Source organism: Acinonyx jubatus, chromosome A1 (genome assembly GCF_027475565.1).
Source record: "Acinonyx jubatus isolate Ajub_Pintada_27869175 chromosome A1, VMU_Ajub_asm_v1.0, whole genome shotgun sequence".
Taxonomy (NCBI): Eukaryota; Metazoa; Chordata; class Mammalia; order Carnivora; family Felidae; genus Acinonyx; species Acinonyx jubatus.
In genome coordinates this window covers 174,015,082-174,036,475 of record NC_069380.1, presented here as the reverse complement: position 1 = coordinate 174,036,475, position 21,394 = coordinate 174,015,082, and the positions used below count along the sequence as shown (strand labels likewise).

The 21,394-nt window shown below is 37.9% G+C and overlaps 1 protein-coding gene across 3 annotated transcripts in view; it reads left to right on the top strand.

Moving 5' to 3' along the window:
• Positions 1 to 21,394, top strand: part of CREBRF (CREB3 regulatory factor) — a 57,390-nt gene that overhangs the window by 21,382 nt on the left and 14,614 nt on the right. For all 3 annotated transcript variants that reach the window (XM_027034627.2, XM_027034637.2, XM_015072696.3), the window contains exons 3-8: positions 1,564 to 1,689; positions 3,379 to 4,465; positions 10,684 to 10,878; positions 12,675 to 12,864; positions 14,058 to 14,131; positions 20,029 to 20,151. In XM_027034627.2, coding sequence (XP_026890428.2) covers positions 1,564 to 1,689; positions 3,379 to 4,465; positions 10,684 to 10,878; positions 12,675 to 12,864; positions 14,058 to 14,131; positions 20,029 to 20,151 — 1,795 coding nt within the window. The remainder of the gene's footprint in view (positions 1 to 1,563; positions 1,690 to 3,378; positions 4,466 to 10,683; positions 10,879 to 12,674; positions 12,865 to 14,057; positions 14,132 to 20,028; positions 20,152 to 21,394) is intronic.

Genomic DNA, 21,394 nt, shown 5'->3' with positions numbered 1-21,394 from the left:
TTTGTGAGAGAGAGAGACAGAGTGTGAGCGGGGGCGGGGCAGAGAGAGACAGAGACACAGAATCTGAAGCAGGCTCCAGGCTCTGAGCTGTCAGCACAGAGCCCCACGTGGGGCTCGAACTCACAAACCGTGAGATCATGACCTGAGCCGAAGTTGGAAGCTTAACCGACTGAGCCACCCAGGTGCCCTGCCTCATGAAGCCCTTTTAATCCCCATTGCACATCCATACTTCTTCCTGTCCCCCTCCAGTGGTTAGTTCTTACCCCCTTACCTCTTTCTGTTTGTTCAGTGCTGAGGAGAAGCCTAGAAATAATGAGAGGGCAGGGACTCTTAGGTGGCTTTATGTGGGGCCAGGCAGAATTACACCTTGAACACAGAAAATAAGCAACTTGGTAGGACTGTCCAGAGGCTCAGAGGCAGGCAGCAGAGGCAAAGAAAGGGGATTTGCTGGTTGATATTAAAACCAGGGGCCTGTCTCCACCCCAATCTCTGTGCCAAGTAGACTACCTGTACTCGTTTCGAGTTCTTCCCCATTCAAAGTTTCATTTGCTCTTTACTGAATACTTGAATTTAGAGCTATAAAACACTTACTTTGAGCATGTGGCCTGGTAGGGTTGGGAAAAATCAGAGAAAGAAAAGAATGGGTTGGGAAGTGCCAATGAAGAAAAAACATGATAGGAGAGTGTGTAAAAAGGCCAGTCCGTGGTAGGAAGAAGCTATATGAATAGAGAAATACAAGCAAATTGGCTAATATAATTTTTTTAAGTTTCAGCAAAAACTTGCAGAAGGACAAAAAAGAGAGAATTTTTATTCTTTCCCATCTTCTTCCTTCATCCAAGTTAGATTTCAAAGTTTGGCCATTCACTTGTTTGGCCACTTTGGAGTGTGAGTCCTGACTTCACTCTGGAGTGATTTATATAGATGTTGAAATGGAAAAGGGGGATGGAGAAAAGGAGCATCAACTCTGGGTGCCAAGTTTTTTCCCCCTAATTTTATTACAGAATGAATGGTACCCTTTTCTGGAATCAGGATTGTTTTTGGCAGGAGGGGGTGGGGTATCAGGATAAAGGTTACTGAGCTCATGCCCAAGTGTCTGGTCTCACCAGTAGGATTTTTGGATATTTGGCTGTTCCTATCTTCATCACGTTCCTGGATGCACTTGTTGCACTACAGATGCCAGAATTCTCTACTCTTCTAACTCGGGGAGTTAGAAGAGGGAGTGTTGTTAGAGATAGATTTGAAGAAATGTCATATAGCTGAATAAAAGTACTCATTAAGTAGTGTAGGCTGATTCTAGTGGCTAAATAAACTTCAGTTTTTAGAAGTTAGATATTATTAACAGTTGCCACTATTCCTTTTTCTGTTTTTAATGCATCTTCATTGTTTTCCTAGTTTAAGGTCACAATTTAATGCTAATTAAATCTCTTAAATGCACTAAAAAGTAGAAAATATACAAAATTCTGAAAATAATAAGTTAGTAGGCACGGGAGTGGGGTGTATGTCTAATAAATTGGCCTTGGAGTAGTCTTTAACTTGTCTAAAGTTAAAATCACTCTATTGTAGCCTAGTGTAAGCGGAATGGATCCGCCTTTTGGGGATGCCTTTCGAAGCCACACCTTTTCAGAACAGACTCTGATGAGCACAGATCTCTTAGCAAACAGTTCAGATCCAGATTTCATGTATGAACTGGTAAGTAACACTTTCTTGGATTCTGCTTTAATTGATTTGGGGTAAAAATGTTGTGGTATCTTTTTTTTTTTTTCATTTATAAATGCCTGAAAAGAGAAAGGATGTCAAGTTTGATTCTCGTGACTGTCAGTCTAGTAATTTTAGACGGCTAAAATTGAAAAGAGTAAAAGGAAGGCAGGTGGGTGAGGGGATGGGTGAAATAGGTGAAGGGGATTACCATGAGGAGCACTGGGTAGTGTATCGAATTGTTGGATCACTGTATTGTATACCTAAAACTAAAATAACACTGTATGTTAATTATACTAGAATTTTAAAATATGCATTATAATTATAAAAAAATAATTCTATACATATACACATGCACACACATAAAAGAAAATAGAGGAGAGTTTACCTTTAGATAAGTCCAGCTTTTGTTGATGAGGATGGGAAGCTTTTTTGATATGCCTAACTGCTAACGGGCTCTTCAGCTGGGATATTTAGGAATGATAACGTTGAGCAAAGCATCTGATGCAAAGAATGTGAGGTAAAAATAGCAATTCCAAACAGTATACTTATTACTTATTCTCAAGGTAAATAGACACCTAAGAGTACTAAAAAAATTTTTTTTTAAATTTTAATTACATACCATTTAAGCAACATGGAAGTATATAAAAACTGAAAAACTAAAACTAAGTACACAAACCGGCTAATTTACTACAAATCATTGAATTGTACACTTGATATAGGTGAATTTTGTGGTCTGTAAGCTGTATTTCATTAAAGCCATAAAAACACGCAGAGACACACATATAAAAGCAAAAACAAAACAAGAAAAGCCCCAAACAAATGGAAAAATCAAAACAGAACAAAAGCACACCGAAAAAGTGAAAATTTTCCTTGTTTCCTTCCTGAACCTCCACCCTCCAAACTTTCCTCCCCAAAGATAGGTACTCCTAACAGAGTTTTTCTGCTCATATATAAATATATGAGTATTTTAAGTTGGGTGACATATTCGTAGATACGGTATTCTGTAACTTAATCCTTTTAACATAAAGACTCATGGTGAGCAGCCTTTTGTGTTAGTACATTAGACCTTAACTGCAAACTGCATTCTTTTTAATGACTGCATAGTCTCACTGACCTATTTTAAAAATCCTATGTCTGTTCATGAGGAGTATCATACTTGTGAGAAGTAATATAGTCCCCATGCCCAGGTGTTGTTAACAAGGTCTTACTGAAAATCATACCCTTCTGTGGCTGAGTTTCAACTCTTCTTTGGTTTGCTCTTTGTCTCAATATTAAGTTCTCATTTAAGAAGACAGATCCTTCTGTGATGAAGGTAAGGTCTTCATTATTTGCTTTGTAATTGAAGCTCGTTTCTAAGGAGTTCCTCAAATCCTAAGTCAAAGATCAGGAAATGTAAAGCTTTTTCAGGAAGAGTGTTTATAGTAAAGTTCAAGAGCCCTTGATATTTAGACCATACCTAAGCCTCCCAAGGGGCATATTTTCCCTTTTTTTTTCCTTGCGCCGGGAAATGATATTGTATGGAATGGTAAAGTGACCTGTAAATAGCCTTTATCTTAAAATAGAACAGACCAGAGGTCAAGTACTGATTTATCAATTTGATATATGGATGTGAGGATGGAGGTGAATGTTTCTTTCCTAAAATGTGGTGTGTGATTTTTTTTTTTTTTTAACTTTTCTCAGGATAGAGAGATGAACTATCAACAGAATCCTAGAGACAACTTCCTTTCTTTGGAGGACTGCAAAGACATTGAAAATCTGGAGTCTTTCACAGATGTCCTGGATAATGAGGGTGCTTTAACCTCAAACTGGGAACAGTGGGATACATACTGTGAAGACTTAACAAAGTATACCAAACTAACCAGCTGTGACATCTGGGGAACAAAAGAAGTGGATTACTTGGGTCTTGATGACTTTTCTAGTCCTTACCAAGATGAAGAGGTCATAAGTAAAACTCCAACTTTGGCCCAGCTTAATAGTGAGGACTCTCAGTCTGTTTCTGATTCCCTTTATTACCCTGATTCACTTTTCAGTGTCAAACAAGCTCCTTTGCCCTCTTCATTCCCTAGTAAAAAGATCTCAAGCAGAGCAGCTGCCCCTGTGTGTTCTTCTAAGACTCTTCAGGCTGAGGTCCCTTTGTCAGACTGTGTCCAAAAAGCAAGTAAACCCACTTCAAGCACACAGATCATGGTGAAGACCAACATGTATCATAATGAAAAGGTGAACTTTCATGTTGAATGTAAAGACTATGTAAAAAAGGCAAAGGTAAAGATCAACCCAGTGCAGCAGAGCCGGCCCTTGTTGAGCCAGATTCACGCAGATGCAGCAAAGGAGAACACCTGCTACTGTGGTGCAGTAGCAAAAAGACCAGAGAAAAAAGGGCTGGAGCCTCTTCAGGGTCATGCCACTCCAGCTTTGCCTTTTAAAGAAACCCAGGAACTATTACTCAGTCCCCTGTCCCAGGAGGGTCCTGGGTCAATTGTAGCAGGAGAGAGTAGCAGCCTTTCTGCCAGCACATTGGTCTCAGATTCATCCCAGAAAAAAGAAGAGCACAATTATTCCCTTTTTGTCTCCGACAACTTGGGTGAACAGCCAACCAAATGCAGTCCTGAAGAAGATGAAGAAGACGAGGAAGATGCTGACGATGAGGACCATGATGAAGGATTTGGGAGTGAGCATGAACTTTCTGAAAATGAGGAGGAGGAAGAGGAGGAAGAGGATTATGAAGATGACAAAGATGATGATATTAGTGACACTTTCTCTGAGCCAGGTATGGTAATGCTTGGAGGCTTACCAGAATGACCTTTCTGCTATCTTGAGATACGGGTATTTTCTTTGTCTTAGTTTGGGGATCAAATGACTTACTATCTTGGATCAGATATGGAATTGCTTTTTTCTATTCAAGCAGTTCTGAAATAATCACTGCTGCTCTTACAGGCTATTCTTCAGGAGCTTCTTCTTAATTTATCTTATGTTAAGGGACCTACTTTGTTACTCTCTTCAGCAGCTGTGCAAAGATACCAAGAATAGATTGACTTAAAAATATTCCTATTTATACACATGGACTTCTGTTACAGTCGAGGCAAGTTAGGAGGGCCCACAATGGTAAACCAAGTGACGATGGTTTGTATTACTTATGCTTGTAACCAGCAAGGCCTCCTTAGTCAATAATGTAAAAAAGAGCTTTTTCTTTGTGTCTGCCCCATCTTTCATTCACAGTGTTTTTCCATTTAAGAAAAATACATGCTGTAATTTAATGCGTATGCAGGCTACTCTGCTTTATTGATGTACAGCACATATAAATAAACGGGAGAAAGAAAAGAAACCTGTGGGAACTGGTTCCCTTCATTCAGCATTTACGTGCTCGGGCTGTTGCCACTGTTGGCTTGTATAGTATTTATGAAAATGGTATTGCCAAGTGGCACACAGTTTAAACTGCACAAAGAAGTAAAGATCTTCAAATTTAAGCAAAAGTTATTTTCTTCAAAAATAATGTTGATACTATAACTTGTACATAAAAAAACGAAGTTAGTTTTTAAACTTTATCAGTTGTCAGAGAGAGCCCTTTTGTTATGATTGCTGGAATTTCTAGCAGTATAAACATTAATATTTAATTTTCAAAAAGGCTTTTAAGCCACGGTAGCTGTATGGTAGCCCTTGAAGCACTATTATTGCCGAAAGACTTACCTTTAAGGAAATCTTTCTATTGTAACAGATGCTTAGATGTGTGTGTTTGATACAACCCAATTGTTTGACTTGGGTGGAGTTTTAAGTAAGGAAAGGATCCTTTAAATTTAACGTGGAGGAAAAGGGCTTTTGCCTTTTTTTGGTTTGCTTTAGAACTCTGTGTCGTCTAGGTAGAACACTTGTTTTTCTACTTAGCTGGAAAACTTTCCTGTCAACAAATTAATGAAATCTGCTTTGAGGGTCACCTAGCTGGCCCAGTTGGTAGAGCCTGTGACTCTTGATCTCAGGGTTGTGAGTTTGAGCCCCAGGTTGGGTGTAGAGATTACTTAAAAATTTTTTTTTAAATCTTTTTAAAAAAAAAATCTGCTCTGAGATGTTTCAGGGAAAGTTGTCTTTGTAGCTAGTGGTAAGTTATGTAGCTCCCTCCCATGGGAAGACCAGAGTGCTGTTTATGAGTGGTCATCAAGGTCTATAGATCAGGCCTCTTGCTTTGAGTTCCATACTTAGGATCAGGGTAGGAGGGTAGGGGAAGAGTGAGATAAAGAGATGAGTAATAACTAAGGGAAATGGAAAGCGTGGGGAAAGAGATGCCTTTGCCAGTGGGTACTTAAAGGAAAATATAAATCAGAGGGAGTCAGTCAATCGCACCATCACCAAGGACTGTACTGTCTGTCTCACTTCTGGTTGTAGTTTTGCTTTTCTTTGACTTTCAAGTTCACTTTAAATTCACCCTTTATCTTTTAATGTGGTTTTGCCTGGATAAATGTGTTGAGAGATGAGTAGGTCCCCAAAGAGAGATCACTTGATGAGTTGACCCTCGTTTCCATTTTCTCAGCCTTTTGACTCTCATAGGGAGGGGGGACCAGTGTTACAGTTGGTGTTGCCCTCATGCCACATTCTCTTGCCCTGTCTCCTGTAGAATTATCCTGATTTGTGAGCTTGCTGGTGTTAACCAACACTACTTTGAAACAGAAATGCTTTGGCTGGCACTCAGCAGGGTAAAACTCTCCTCTTGGCTCTGTTTAACAATGCTAAATGTTTGGATGGCATTTAATTCACTCATTTCCAGTTGACTTGAAGTAAAGCCTCTTTGGTTAGTATTACTTGGACAGTTCTCACAAATGGTAATGAATGACATGATTTAACCACATAACCAACACAATTTTGTGGTACTATTTGGGCTTTATTCACATTTGCTAGTGAAAATTTCCCTTTTTCTTGGAAGAAAGAGCTAAACAAGTGACTTCAGGAATGCAAAAGTGAGTTACTGGTAAGAAGCAGGAAGACATTCTTTGAAGCAGAAAAGTGGGGATAGTTGTAGTTTCTTCAGAGTGCTAGTTTTAGAGTGGGTCGATTGGTTTAATTTGCAGCAGACAGTTACAAAGGCCCTTTTGTGATGACTAGCTCCCTTGATGCTGTTTCTTGGCAGTTGGCTACAACAGTGCCTGAGCCTACAAAGCTCCAGGAAAGGTGTAAAATGGAGTTCCAGTCCCTACTTTGGCCTTGCTCCCAAGTTTTAATAGAGCCTATTCTGTGGACAGGCTGTGGCTGTTCGGGGTCATTGGGATTACATGGTTGTAATAATAAGAATTGGGCCCCCAGAAAGAAAGTTTATTTTGTAATCCCTCCTAAACATTTTCACGATTGACTTTACTGGTAGTCTGCACTAACCAACGATGTGTGATTAGAATTTTACAGAATAAACGTGGCCTTTTTGATTTCCATCTGATAATCATGTCAGGAAGGAGTGAGTCAGATCAGTATGGTGATCCAGCAAATGAAAAGAAAAGGGAAAAAGGCTTCATGGAAGTGTTGCGTTAAACAAATGCTTGATTTGTTAAAAGAAAAATATTTCTGAGTGCCTACTTTTGTGTCAGGCACCGTGTGCATCAGGTATTGGCTATCTAGAGATGAACAAGGGAGACATGATTCTTATCTTCATGGAATTTAGAGTTGAGTGGGTTTGTTTACTGTTACGATTTCTCAGTCTTTTAATCCGCTTGTGTGTAGTGTGACTCGGCAAGAGAGAGATGTAGGATGAGGGTTTCTTAAAACTTATTTGACCACAGAACTCACTTGGGGATGAAGGCCTATCTTATGGTAATAGTGTTTCTGAGAACATACTTTGAGAAATATTTAATTACTTAAATGCTAGACTTATGATCTGGGAATATAATTTTTCTGCATTCGAGTTGCTCATGGTGGTCTCTGTATTGCAAAGTGGTCATCTTTAAGAAATCCATTGTGTATGTATGACTGTCTGTGTGTGTGTGTGTGTGTGTGTGTGTGTGTGTGTGTGTGTTATGGTGAATTTGTGGTGTATGTTACTAGAAAATGTTAATACGTTAGTTAGGTCAATACGTTATTGATGGCCCTTCAATGTTTTTTTGGAAAAGGCTGACCGTATATAAATAAATAAAACTGGTAAGTAATTTGAGTGGACTGAAGAAATTGAAATCTTCATCATTCTTTGAATTTGACACAGGATATATGTGAAGAAAAATCCATTGAGACCGTTTAACTAGGCAGATAGGAAAAGAGAGAAGACCAAGAGGAGCTAGACTCCTTGAGTCATGGGACTTGGGTCACCAGTTCCAGGTCTGCCAAGTCACTTAAAGCCTCCATGAACCTGTTTCTTTGTGTAAATAGGGTTAAAAATGTCTTTTTTTTACCAGGCTCTTAGAAGGCTCAAATATCTGTACGTGAAATGTGTAGGTACATTAAATGAGATAGACAGTGTTTTGCCAGAAATCCAGGCCACCTGAAGAGAACTGCTAAGTAGGGGAGAATATCAGATAAGTTGCCAGAGGGATGGGTTGCCTGAGGAAGCTGTATAGGAAAAAATTTCTTTTCTACTTTGGGCTAGGGTAGATTTCAATATGGAACACTAGTTCTTTCATTTTTTTATTAAAGTATAATTGACATCCACTATCCTGTTAGTTTCAAGTGTGCATCGTAGTGATTCGTTATTTTTATATATTACAAAAAGATTTCCATAAGTCAAGTCTGTCACCATACAAAGGGGTTTTTTTTTTTTTACTTATTTTTTTTTATTTTATTTATTTATTTTTAATGAAAGTATGGTTGATATACAATGTTAGTTTCAGGTGTATAATGTAGTGATTCAGCATTTATATACATTATAAAATGATCCCCACAATAAGTCTAGTTACCATCTGTCACATACAGTTATGACAGTATTATTGATTATTCCCTAAGCTGTACTTTATATCCCATGACTTATTATAACTGGAAAAATATACATCATAATCCCCTTCACGTATTTCACCCACCATCCCGTCTCTCTTTGTATCTTGTATACGGTTTGTTTCTTGTATCTATGAGTCTGTTTCTGTTTTGGCTTGTTTGTTCGTTTGTTTCGGTTTTTTGTGGAACACTGGTTCTTGACATTGGTAGGAAGTTGGGAGTGTTTTTGTTGGTCCACCTGCCTGTGTTGAGGTGTTCCCAGCCATACTAGGTTAATACCTGTAGTTTGTTCGAGCCAGTAAGCTTTTCTTGGTGAAAACACCATTTCTGGTGGCACAGTATTGCCCTTGCGCCTTCTCCAAAACTAGGTTGATAACTGGAACAAGATAAAATCCTTTAATTTGAAGTGTAACGGTGGCACAAATAAATAGACCAAAGCCATTGCTTTATGTATCTAACACAGTTTTTAAAAATCAGACTTCTAGGAACTGGATCATGTCTTAAGAAGAACCTGAAGTTCACTGTCACATCCCTTGCCATATTGTTTTAAACTACCACGTGTGCAACTCTCATGCTGTTAATGCTAGCAGTGCTGCAGAAGCTTCTCTTGATTGTTGCCCTGAAATCATTCTGGTCTCCAAACTGATTCTTTTTTAAAAGGTCATGTTTATTGCAGTGTTTATTTTATGTATTTTATGTATTATTTTATGTATACATAAAATTCAGGCTTCTTTAAGTGTATACTTCTTTGAGTTTTGACAAGCGTATGTACTGGTGGTTGTGTAACCATCAGGATATAGAAGAGTTTGATCACCCCCCCCCCCAATGTTCCCTTGTGTTCCTTATAGTCAGCGCCTCCCTCCACCCCCAATGCCTGGAAGCCGCTTTCTAGTTTTGCCTTTTCTAAAATGTCATATAAATGGACCATATTTCTGATTAATCCTTTATTTATTTATTTTGAGAGCAAGAGAGAGCAATTGGGGCAGGGGCAGAGAGAGAGGGAAAGATCGAATCCCCAATGTGGAGCTCAAACGTAAAAACTGCAAGATCATGACCGGAGCCAAAATCAAGAGTGGGATGCTTAACCAACTAAGCCAGCCATGCACCCCTCTGATTAATTCTTAATCTGAAGGAAACCTGGTAAAATTCTCAAATTCTAACTTTTTCCAAAATGTGCAAATGTCATCACTTTCTAGTGTCAGTTCCAGAGGAGTGATGATTTTAGGAGGGAGAGTGGTCATTTTGCTTGGCCAGAAGTGCCCAAGTTTTCCTGGCCACGTTAGGGTTGTATATATCTTGTGTGGGGCCCATCTCCACTCCCCTGCATATCTAGAAGTAGTGATGTGGAATACACTGAGATGGACATTCTCTGAAGGTATTTTAGATTTGTAGGTCATTCTGCGTGAGGTCTGACCAACAGTTCCAGCAGCTCAGTGTTAAGTATGTTCTGAAACTCCCCATTAGTAAGGAAAATAACTTCTTAAAAAGTGAAGTAAATGCAGATTTCTTCCAGTAAGATATTAGACTGTGCATATATGTTTTTATTTGAGAGTCTATGCAAGAATTCTCATTTTTGTACTTTTACAAAACGGTTAGGGTCAGAGGTAGGAAGAAAACCACTCCTGCCTTACAAAATTGTGTCTAGTAAGAGACCATCATAGAAATGCACACACCTGTCTGTCTGGGAATGTTTTGGATGCATAAATTTTAGGAGAAAGACATTAAAAATCACAGTGTCATGTCTTAGTACCATTATCTAATGGTACATTTGACATTCCTGTAGCTGTATTTCATCATTCTCTCAGAGCCTATGTGAAGATACAAAAGATGTCATGTACTAACTTATAAGAACCAAAGAGAAATAGAAGGCGAGTGAACAGTATAGTTATCTGTGTTTATTAATCTCAATATTTTATGAGTTAGAGATTTCCATATTAACTTATTTTATATGGTCTATTATCTTTGACACACCAGTGATGTTTTCAGATGAAATGAATCAAGTGACAGATAGATCTTTTTATTTGCCCCTATTGCTATATTGAAAGTTATAGAACTTAAAAAATTGGGGGTGGGGGGGATTTTTTTTTTTTTAAGGCTATGAAAATGATTCTGTGGAAGACTTGAAGGAGATGACTTCAATATCCTCTCGGAAGAGAGGTAAAAGAAGGTACTTCTGGGAGTATAGTGAACAGCTCACACCATCACAGCAAGAAAGGATGCTCAGGCCATCTGAGTGGAACCGAGATACCTTGCCAAGTAATATGTATCAGAAAAATGGCTTACATCATGGTAAGACGGAATTACAGCCAAACATTTTGTGTCACTTTATTTTTTTTTAATGTCTTTACTTATGTATTTTGAGAGAAAGAGCGCTCAGAGGAGGGGCAGAGAGAGAGGGATAGAAAGACTTATAAGCAGGCTCCATGCTCAGTGTGGAGCCCAATGCGGGGCTTGATCTCACAACCAGGAGATCATAACCTGAGCTGAAATCAAGAGCTGGATGCTTCTGAGCCACCCACGTGTGCCTCGTGTCACTTTACATAGAGACCATAAACCATAATGCTTACTAAGTGTACCTGCGTATTCAGCCATTCCTAGCAAAGTGGAGAGGGGAACAAGAGAGCTGCTATATTTACTTATTACTGCAGAGACACTCACAAGTAGCCTTTACCAGTTGTGAGAGCTGTCACCTAAACGGAGGAAGGCCTGTGCAGAAACAACTTCTAGTCATCTCCTGTTCTATTTATCCTACTCGGGAAATGACCAGGAGACTGCCGATTCCTGACCTGCCACAGTTGCTATAAACCAGAATGGTTGGGGAGAAAGGGGCTGGGCTCCAGCATCTCTATCTTCTGTTCTTGCCCAGTCTCCAGGCTGAAATGTAAACAGGGAGATTGGAATCAAAATGGTAATAGGAAGGGGCGCCTCACTGGCTCAATTGGTAGAGCATGCAACTCTTGATGTTAGAGTCATGGGTTTAAGTCCCACATTGGGTGTGGAGCCTACTTTAAAAAAAAAAAATGGAGGTGGGAAGAAAGGTGGGAAAAGAAAGGAAAGGGAATAATTGTAGAGAAAAGCACTGGAGAGAGGAGAGTTGAATAGTAGGAATCAGGAGAAACTTATAGGCAAGCCAAATTTCCAATGGTGAACAAAGGAAGATGTAGTTAAGTAGAATTTCTTCTTTTATTCTGTATGATCTAAAACCTGTACTGAAAATGGGGAGGGCACTAGTAAGTTTGGCTCTCAGTAAACAGTTTTAGTAATCTCTCATGCTGCAGATTTATGTTGCTAAGCAATTTTGACAACAGGAATTATATCAGAAGTGTATCTGTGCCTCATTTTCCCTTTCCACTGGCACTCAGTCTGTATTCTACTGTTTGTCAGTGTATATGGCCTTCAGATCGGTTTTCTACCAGAAATGAAGACAGGTCCACTAAATAGCTCTAGGTGTCATGTGCCGAGTACTAGGAAAAGTTATTTGGTGTATTATAGTTCACCCCCCATCACTCTTGCCTGCAGTGATAGGGCAAGATCCCTGAGTCTTCTGTAATGTTATTTATCAAACTAACCAAGGAAGAGCTTTCAAAAAAAGCGGTCTTTATTTGCTGGCCTTTTGAGTCCAGCAACAAGGTATGCATGTCTGAGAATTTTTCAGTCATAGCATCAAAATATCTTGGTTTGAGTAAAGTCTCCAGAGTCTTTTCTGGGTGTATATTCTACCCTAGCCCTGATTTTTGGGCTTGGTGAACTTGCCCTCAAGTCCTGAAGTTTGAGATGCTTATTACCACTATGCATATAATTAAGATTCTGACATACCAGGGCTAGAAACTCTAAAGGTGCATAAGGACTTGGCGAAGACTGGCTCTGTGCCATGTTTCCCCCATTTCTTGCAGTTACAAGGTGGGAAGGAGAGGAGGCTAGCCCCTTTAGCATAGGCTGTTAACATGCTGAGACTTCTGAAACATGCCAAGACTTCTAAAAAAGAAAAAAGGTGGAGGGGGAAATGTGGATTTAAAATATGGCTGCAGAATGTGTCTTTTGTTAAATACAGTGATCTAACTTAAATCTCTTTATACCATCTATAGGAAAATATGCAGTCAAAAAGTCACGGAGAACTGATGTAGAAGACCTGACTCCAAACCCTAAAAAACTACTCCAGATAGGCAATGAACTACGGAAACTGAATAAGGTGATTAGTGATCTGACTCCAGTCAGTGAGCTTCCCTTAACAGCCCGGCCAAGGTCAAGGAAGGAAAAAAATAAGCTGGCTTCCAGGTAAATGATAATCATGTTCACCTGTGTGAATAAAGTCTAGGAGGTGAGGTTAGATTCTAAGTGAGCTTTTATGGATGGCCATCAACCTCTTACTCAGATATATGTTTTTATAAATACTACAATGAGAGTATTATAATTTTTCCTTTGAAAATAAAAGATGGTATTCAGACTTCATTTATGCTTCATAGTACCAAGAGATGGTATTATGCTTTTAAAGGGGAGAGGTGAAAGGACTCTCAAGTGCATTATATTACAGCAAGGAAAAGTTTTGTCATAATTTTAATTTTTGTTTTGTGGTAAGTCAAATTTTTTACTGGGATATAATTTACTTGAGGTAAAATATATCCCTTTTAATGTACACTTTTTATGGGTTTGACAGACATACCCAATCACATAAACACCACCACAATCAAGATAATGAATATTTTCCATCACCTTAAAGAATTTCCTCATGCCTCGTTGTAAAGCGAACTCCTTCTCCCACCCCTAATTCCTCACAACCACTAATCCGTTTTCTGTCCCCACAGATTTGCCTTTTCTAGAATGTCACATAGATGGAATTATATGTAGCCTTTTGAATCTGGCTTCTTTGATTTAGCATGAGGAATTCGAGATTCATCCATGTTGCTGAGTAGTATTCCTCTGTAGGGATACACCGTAGTTTATCCATTCCCTAATTGAAGGGGCATTTGGGTTGTTTCTGCTTCTTGTCAGTAATGAATAAAACCACCATAAGCATTCACTTACAGGTGTTTGTGTGAACATAAGTTTGCATTTCTCTCTACATGTTCAACTTCATAAGACATTGCCAAACTATCTATTTCTGAAGTAATAAAGTAAATTTTAAAAAACTTACTGTTTTTCAAAGTAGCAGTAAGTAGTGTTTACATCCCAATTAGCAACATATGATGGTTCCACTCACTTTACATTCTTTTGGTATTGTCAGTTTTTGTTTGTTTATTTTAGTGTACTGATCATAGCTTTATTTTTGGATGTGTGGTAAAATTTTTTAAAAATCAGTTTGGATTAATGACTGTATTGTGTGTTTTTTGGAAACTGAGTTCCTTGATATAAACATCAATAGGCAGTGATTCTCGGTTGCTATTAGAAAATAGTTTGACAGCAGCAAAAAGAAGTATATTCTGAATGTTCACTTAAAAAATAAGTGAACTAATTGCTCCTTCCTTTCACAGGGCTTGTCGGTTAAAGAAAAAAGCCCAGTATGAAGCTAATAAAGTGAAATTATGGGGCCTCAACACAGAATATGGTAAACCTAAACTTTTAAGAATTTAATTAACCTCCTGTTATTTTGCCAACCACTCTCTTTTTCTTCGGTTTTGTTATTTGCTTTCCCTGTATTCTGCCAAGTTTTAGGCCAGCCTCCTTTTTGTTCATCCATTCAGTAAGCTACATACTCTTATTCATTCATGTTCTCCTTTTAGTGAGTGTATCTGTGGCTCCCCATGCCAAATTTCCTCTCTACCCTAGAGAGCTTGTATACTTGTGACCACAATAATCTCCTACTTCCATTTTACAATTGTATTGCTGGGTCAGCCAGTTTTATTGACTAATGTCTATTTGAGTGGATAATTGAGATCTGTGTTTTACAAATTTGATGGCTCCTTAAAAATCATCTGGGTACATGTTAAAATATAGATCCCTAGGCTTCTCCCCAGATCCAATGGATTGGAGTCTGTGCAAGTAGAACCCAGGAGTCCATATTTTTCACACTACTCCAGATTACTCTAGGCAACTATCTTAGCACATATTTGGGAACTGTTGGCTTAGATCAGTGCCCCCCAGTCTTTTACAACATGGCACATGTAAAAAGTTATCATCTCTAAGACATCCTGGAATATAACAGAGTAGGCTGCTCAAGGGAGGGGAAGCCCCTTATGGACTGAGAGGATTATTATTTAAAACACCTGGAACCCTTTTTCAGCACTCTAGAGGTTTGTAAAGCTCTGGTCTTGATCTTCTGTAATAAGAACCATTCTTCCTTTCTTCCTTGCTCTATTACTATTCCTTAAGCCTGGTATCATAAGAGTTTGTATGTTCTTTTGCCTCTAAAATTATGTTCTTCACTGGACAGCTCTTGGGCTACGTTGTATCTGAAAGTGGATCAGTGGCGAAATGACCAGTTGTTATTTGTTTCCAGAGATTTTCTGAAGTCAGCACAATGTCTGGCACATAGGTGCTCACTAAACTTTGTGCAGTTTTCTTAATCCTTTATCTTGATTATCTTGCTTCCACTTGTGAGGGCAGAAAGAGGATTTCCTACTGTGAAGTTTACAACTTGTGAAATGAGCTGATGGTTTTATTTATTAATGGCCACTCAGGAACTCTCATCAGATAAATGAGTTAGGTAAAACAATAGTTGGTTTGTTAGAAAAGAAATCTACTCATTTTCCTATTATTCTTTCTTGCTGTTGAAGCATTCTGACCTTGAGCTCTGTGAGTACATATACACATAATTATTACAATACCATAGGCATTCATATTTCATTTTGGAACCCAGATGACTTACACTGCAGGGAGATATGATGGGCCATTTGGGAGCCTTCTGGCTCTGTGTTTCCTTGGACACTTGTAGGCATCTATCTGTGTGTTGTTCAATTTATGTATTTAACTATAAGTTTGTGTATCTGTGTGCCTGTAGATTTGTGCATTTGTGTATATGCTAATTTACATCTCCACACACATGCTCTGGGTCTGTAATGTAAGTATATTCTGGATTAGGGAACACCTGGGGAATTGCTAAGGGCCAGTTGGAGTGTTTCTGGATGTGTTCTATCTCATTGATTTTTGATAGCTGCCTTAAGTTTTTCTTATTTCCAAAACTAATAAAGCCTCTGTTTTCATGTAGGAATAGGCCTGTCTTTAAAAGGTTATCATTTTCTTCTCAGTTAGTCAGCATGGAGGAAGAGGATCTTCTCATTCATTTATTTCTCTTCCCCTTCTGCCTTCCTTCTCTTCTCCAGTTTCTGGGAAAGAACAGCCAGCCGTAACTATTGGATTAGAAGTCATTTCAGAACCCCATGAGATGCTCTCATGTAGTCTGCCACATGTAGTTTGAAAATTCTTCCTAGGGTTTCTGGTTCATCCCTCAAGAGAGTGGTGCCCTTGATTCCTTGAGATATTTGTCGGTCAGTCAGTTAACTGTTTTGTGGAACACTCATTACTCACCACCCACTGATTAGCTGAGTGGTTCCTGGAATTTGTGATTCAAAAATCTGTGACATTTGAAAAAGAATTTGGGATTTGGAACTATAGGCTGCCAACCTTAAATTAAACTTTATGAAAAATATATTGCATTATCCTTATCTGTTTTTATTTATTTATCTGTATTCTGAAGGTCTCAGTTATTCTGCATTGTATGTTTTGTACTACATAGAATTAAGCACAGCACAGAACCCTTCCTTCATCTTCCCTAGCCCCTTTATTTTAGGATTCAACAACTTATACACTTAAGATGTTAAAATGGAATTTACTTGGCAGTTAGAGGGAAAAGGATTAACAATATCTAAACACAGGAGTTAATGAATTCATCATTTCTAAAGATCAAGCACCCAAATATAAAAGACCACACTGAGAGGGACATCCCTAAGACATCCCCAAGTGGAAAATGAACCAAGTCATGGAAAACTGAGATAGCCCCAAGAGCTAACAAAAAGCAAAAAATTTTAATTTTGATGGACTCCCAATTTGCCCATTTTTCTTTTTATATTTTATATTTTTTGTGTTCTGAGAAATTTAGCCAACTTCAAAATGCAAATATTTTCTTGTATGTTTTCTCCTAGTATTCCTATAGTTTTAGGTTCTACATTTAGGTTTATGGTCCATTTTAGGTTAATTTTTATTTATGGTGTGGAGTGAGAATTGATGTTCATTTTTATCCATATGAATATTCAGTTGATCAAACACCATTCATTAAAAAGATTTTCCTTTTCCCATTCAATTATTTTTTCATCTTTGTCAGATCAGTTGACCCTATATGTATGAGTCTGCTTCTGGACTCTGTATTCTGTTCCATTGATCATTTGTCTACCTTTATGTGAATACAAACTATTTTGATTTCTGTAATTTTATAGTAAATCTTAAAGTCGGGTAAGTTTAAGTCCTTGTTAATCCTACAATTTTGTTTTTTCAAAATTATGTTGGCTATTCTGTGTCATTTACGTGACCATATACATTTTGGAATCTCTTTTTACAAAAAAGCTTACTGAAATTTTGATTGGGATTGCTTTCAATCTGTAGATCAATTTGGAGAGAACTACCATCTTAACAAAATGGAGTCTTCTAATCCATGAACTTGGTATCTCTTTCCATTTATTAGGTCTTCCTTAATTTCTTTGTGCCTTGTTTTATGGCTTTCAGTGTAGAATGCATAACATCTTTTGTTCTGTTACTGGCTATTTAATATTTTTTGGTGCTCTGTAAATGGAATCTTTTTTGAAATCTATTTTCTTAAATTTTTTGTTTTAATGTTTTATTTTTGAGACAGAGGGAGAGAGAGTGCAAGCAGGGGAGGGGCAGAGAGAGAGGGAAACAAAATCTGAAGCAAGCTCCAGGATCTGAGCTGTCAGCACAGAACCCTTTGTGGGGCTTGAACTCACAAACCACAAGATCATGACCTGAGCCAAAGTGAGACACTTAATCAACTGAGCCACCCAGGCACCCCTAATTTTTAAAAAAAATTTTAATGTTTATTTCTTTTTTGAGAGAGAGACAGAGTGACAGAGCATGAGCAGGGGAGGGACAGAGACACACACAGAATCTGAAGCAGGTTCCAAGCTCTGAGCTGTCAGCACAGAGCCCGACGCGGGGCTTGAACCCACAAACCATGAGATTATGACCTGAGCCAAAGTCAGATGCTTAACCAACTGAGCCACCCAGGTGCCCCTGAGCACCCCTATTTTTTTTTTAATGTTTATTTTTGAGAGAGAGAGAGAGAGAGACAGAGAGAGAGAGAGACAGAGCGTGATTGGGGGAGGGACAGAGGCAGATGGAGACACAGAATCCAAAGCAGACCCCAGGCTCCAAGCTGTCAGCACAGAGCCCAACACGAGGCTCTCCGTGAGATCATGGCCTGAGCTGAAGGTGCTGACTGAGCCACCCAGGTGCCCGTGAAATTTTAAAAGTAATTTTAAAAGTAAAATTTTAAAACTCTTTAAAAAGAAATTTTAAAAGTAAAATTTTAAAACTCTTTGCTGCTAATATATAAAATGGATTTTTATATATTATTCTTGTATCTTGTCATCTTGCTAAATTTATTAGTTCCAGTGTAGGTATGTAGATGCCCTGGGATTTTCTGTTTAAGCAGTCATCGTCTGCAAATAGGGATGGCTTTATTTTTTCTTTCCTGTGTGTGTGTGTGTTTTTGTTAATGTTTATTTTTGAGAGAGAGAGTGAAAGCAGGGTAGGGGCAGAGAGAGAGGGGGACAGAGGATCTGAAGTGGGCTCCATGCTGAGAGTAGTGAGCCTGATGTAGGGCTTGAACTCACAAACTGTCAGATCATGACCTAAGCCAAAACCAAGAGCTGGATGCTGAACCAATTGAGAGCCACCCAGGCTGTTTTTTCTTTTTTTTCTGATATTTTTTCTTTTTTTCTTTTCTGATATTTATGCCTTTCATTTTCTTGCCTTATTGCAATATCTAAGACATTGGATAGACATGGTGATTGTCTTGTTTGCAATCTCAGGGAAGGGAACCTTTCACCTTAAAGTATGATGTTGGTGGTAGGCTTTTTTGTAAGATGATACCCTGTATCACTTTAAGTAAGTTGTCTTCTTTTCCTAGTTTCATTTATCTTGAATGGTGTTGAATAATTGTTATATGCTCTTTTTTGCATCTATTGGAACAGTCATGTTGTTCTCCTTTATTCTGGTAACATATCACGTATTTACCTCTTAATATGGTGAATTACATTAATTGATTTTTGATTATTAAACCAACCTTGCATTCTTAGAATAAACTCTACTTGGTTATAATTTAGTTTCCTTTGTATATTAGAGTCTATTGCAAATATTCTATAAGATTCTATTCCAAAACTTTAAGTTGGATTCTGTTGCTAATATTTTGTTAAGAATTTGATGTCTATATTCAAGAGAGACATTGGTCTGTGATTTTTTTTGTAATATCTTTGTCAGGTTTTGGTATTTGGACTATTTTGGCTTTATAGAATGAATTAGGCCATGATCCTTCTTCCACTTTTCTGAAAAGTTTGATAAGATCAATTTTGTTTCTTCATTGTATATTTGATGTAGTTTTCCATTAAAACCCTCTGGGTTTTCTTTTGGGAATAAATTTTGGATAAATTAATACTTTTACTACAAATAGGGTGTTCAGATTTTTCATTTCTTCTTGTGTCAGTTTTGTTAAGTTGCATTTTCAAGAAATGTGACCATTTTTTACCAAATTGTTCAGTTTGTTGGCATAGTATTTTCTTATTATTCTTTCAATGGGTCTAGATTCTTAAGTGACAATCCCTTTTTCATTCCATGTCAATCCAAAAGGTGGAACCCCTTTTTCATTCCAATCAATCATATAGGTGATTGATCTATTTAGCTGGGGTTGGTTGGGGGTGGGAGTGGATATCAATTTTGTTGATCTTTTTAAGGAACCATTTTGGGCTTTGTTACTTTTCTCTCTTGTATGTTTGTGTTGTTTTATTGATTTCTGCCCTTTATGATTTCTCTCCTTCTATTTACTTTTGGTTAACTCTTCTTTCTTTCTTTCTTTCTTTCTTTCTTTCTTTCTTTCTTTCTTTCTTTCTTTTTTCTTTTAAAGCTTCTTAAGGTGGGGATATTTGTTTTTAAAGTTTTGTCTTTGGAGGACTTGAAGGACTTCATTTGATTTATTTAATAAACATGTATTAACATCTATGATTTGATATACAGGCACTATCATAGGTCTTAAAGCCATGAAGACAAGTAAGGAAATTGCTTACAGGATAGTAGACATTGATACATGTCTACAGTGTGTTATCGAAAATGGCACATCATTTGAAGTTAGTCCCTTTGGATAAGAAAGCTTATAACCATTACTACTTAATATTTTCTTACACATTTTCCATTTTTGAACCAAATAACTGTTACTACATAATAAAAAGCAAATTCTTCCATGTCAGTGACGTGTTCCAAGTGTCTTGTTCTGTCTTACAGATAATTTATTGTTTGTAATCAACTCCATCAAGCAAGAGATTGTAAATCGAGTACAGAATCCAAGAGAGGAGAGAGGACCCAACATGGGGCAGAAGCTTGAAATGCTCATTAAGGATACTCTTGGTAAGAAGAATATTGGAAAAATTAATAACAGTAACATGTAGTGTAAGATACATGATTTAAGGAGATACTAAGTTCTTTTAAGGAAAAACCCAAATGCTTTTATTGTAGTTACTTTTCTTTACGAGTTGTTTTGTCTTTTGAGATTTTGCATTCATAAACATGTATTGCTGGTTACCACAATTTGTTATTTATACTTCATTACTGAACTATTTTAACACTTAGGAAAGATGAACTTCTAGCAACTTTACCTTTTGTGAGGAAAGGAAAGATCCCTGAGCTGTCAAGCCTATAATTTGTACTTTGGTGGAGGTTCTTATCTGTACATTTACTCATTAGTACATTTCACGGGATTCTAATAAACTTAGTTGTGTGGTTTTCCCTGGACAGATTATATAACATGGGGAGGAACAGAGAGGCAGGCATCCAGAAATCAAGTAGAGGAATACCTGATGGAGGAAAGAGGGAGATAATACAGACATGAGAACTCTAGAGGTGCTGGAGCTTAGGGGCCATAGGAGCAGATCACCTTGGCAGTAGCATCCCAGGACATTGCAGCATAGTGCAATCTGTGAGAACCTTGAAGCATCATAAAATTGGTTCAGCTGTTTCATATGTTCTTTAACAATATTTATTCTAGGACGGTCTTTTAAAAACTGGTTGTTATGTACTCATTATGTAGAGTGACATACTTCAGCTATCTGAGAATTTTCTTCCAGTTCATTTTTCCCCAGGATGCTGATTGTGTATTGAATCAGGTCACTCAAAAGAATTCGAGCTTACTTTTTTTTTTAAGTTTATTTATTTATTTTGAGAGAGAGGGAGAGAGAGAGAGCAAGCAGGGGAGGGGCAGAGAGAGAGAGAGGAAGAGAGAGAATCCCAAGCGGGCTCTTCACTGTCAGTGGGGACCCCAGCTTGGGGCTCAAACTCACAAACTGTGAGACCATGACCTGAGATGAAACCAAGAGCCGACCGTTGAACCGATTGAGCCACCCAGGTGCCCCTAGAGCTTACTTTTTAATAATTATTTAGTTCCTTACCTGAATTCTAGAGTAACAAACACTATAAATCATTCTATTTTCTTAAAACTGTAAATATCTCAGAATTTTTTTTACATTTCTGTTAAGACAATTTTTCTTACTTTTAGTTACTATAAATTCATTCAAAGTTTTTTCAGTGCCTGCCATATGGCCCAGTGTGGGGGGATATAGGGTTGAATAACAGACTTGGTCACTAGTCTAAAAAT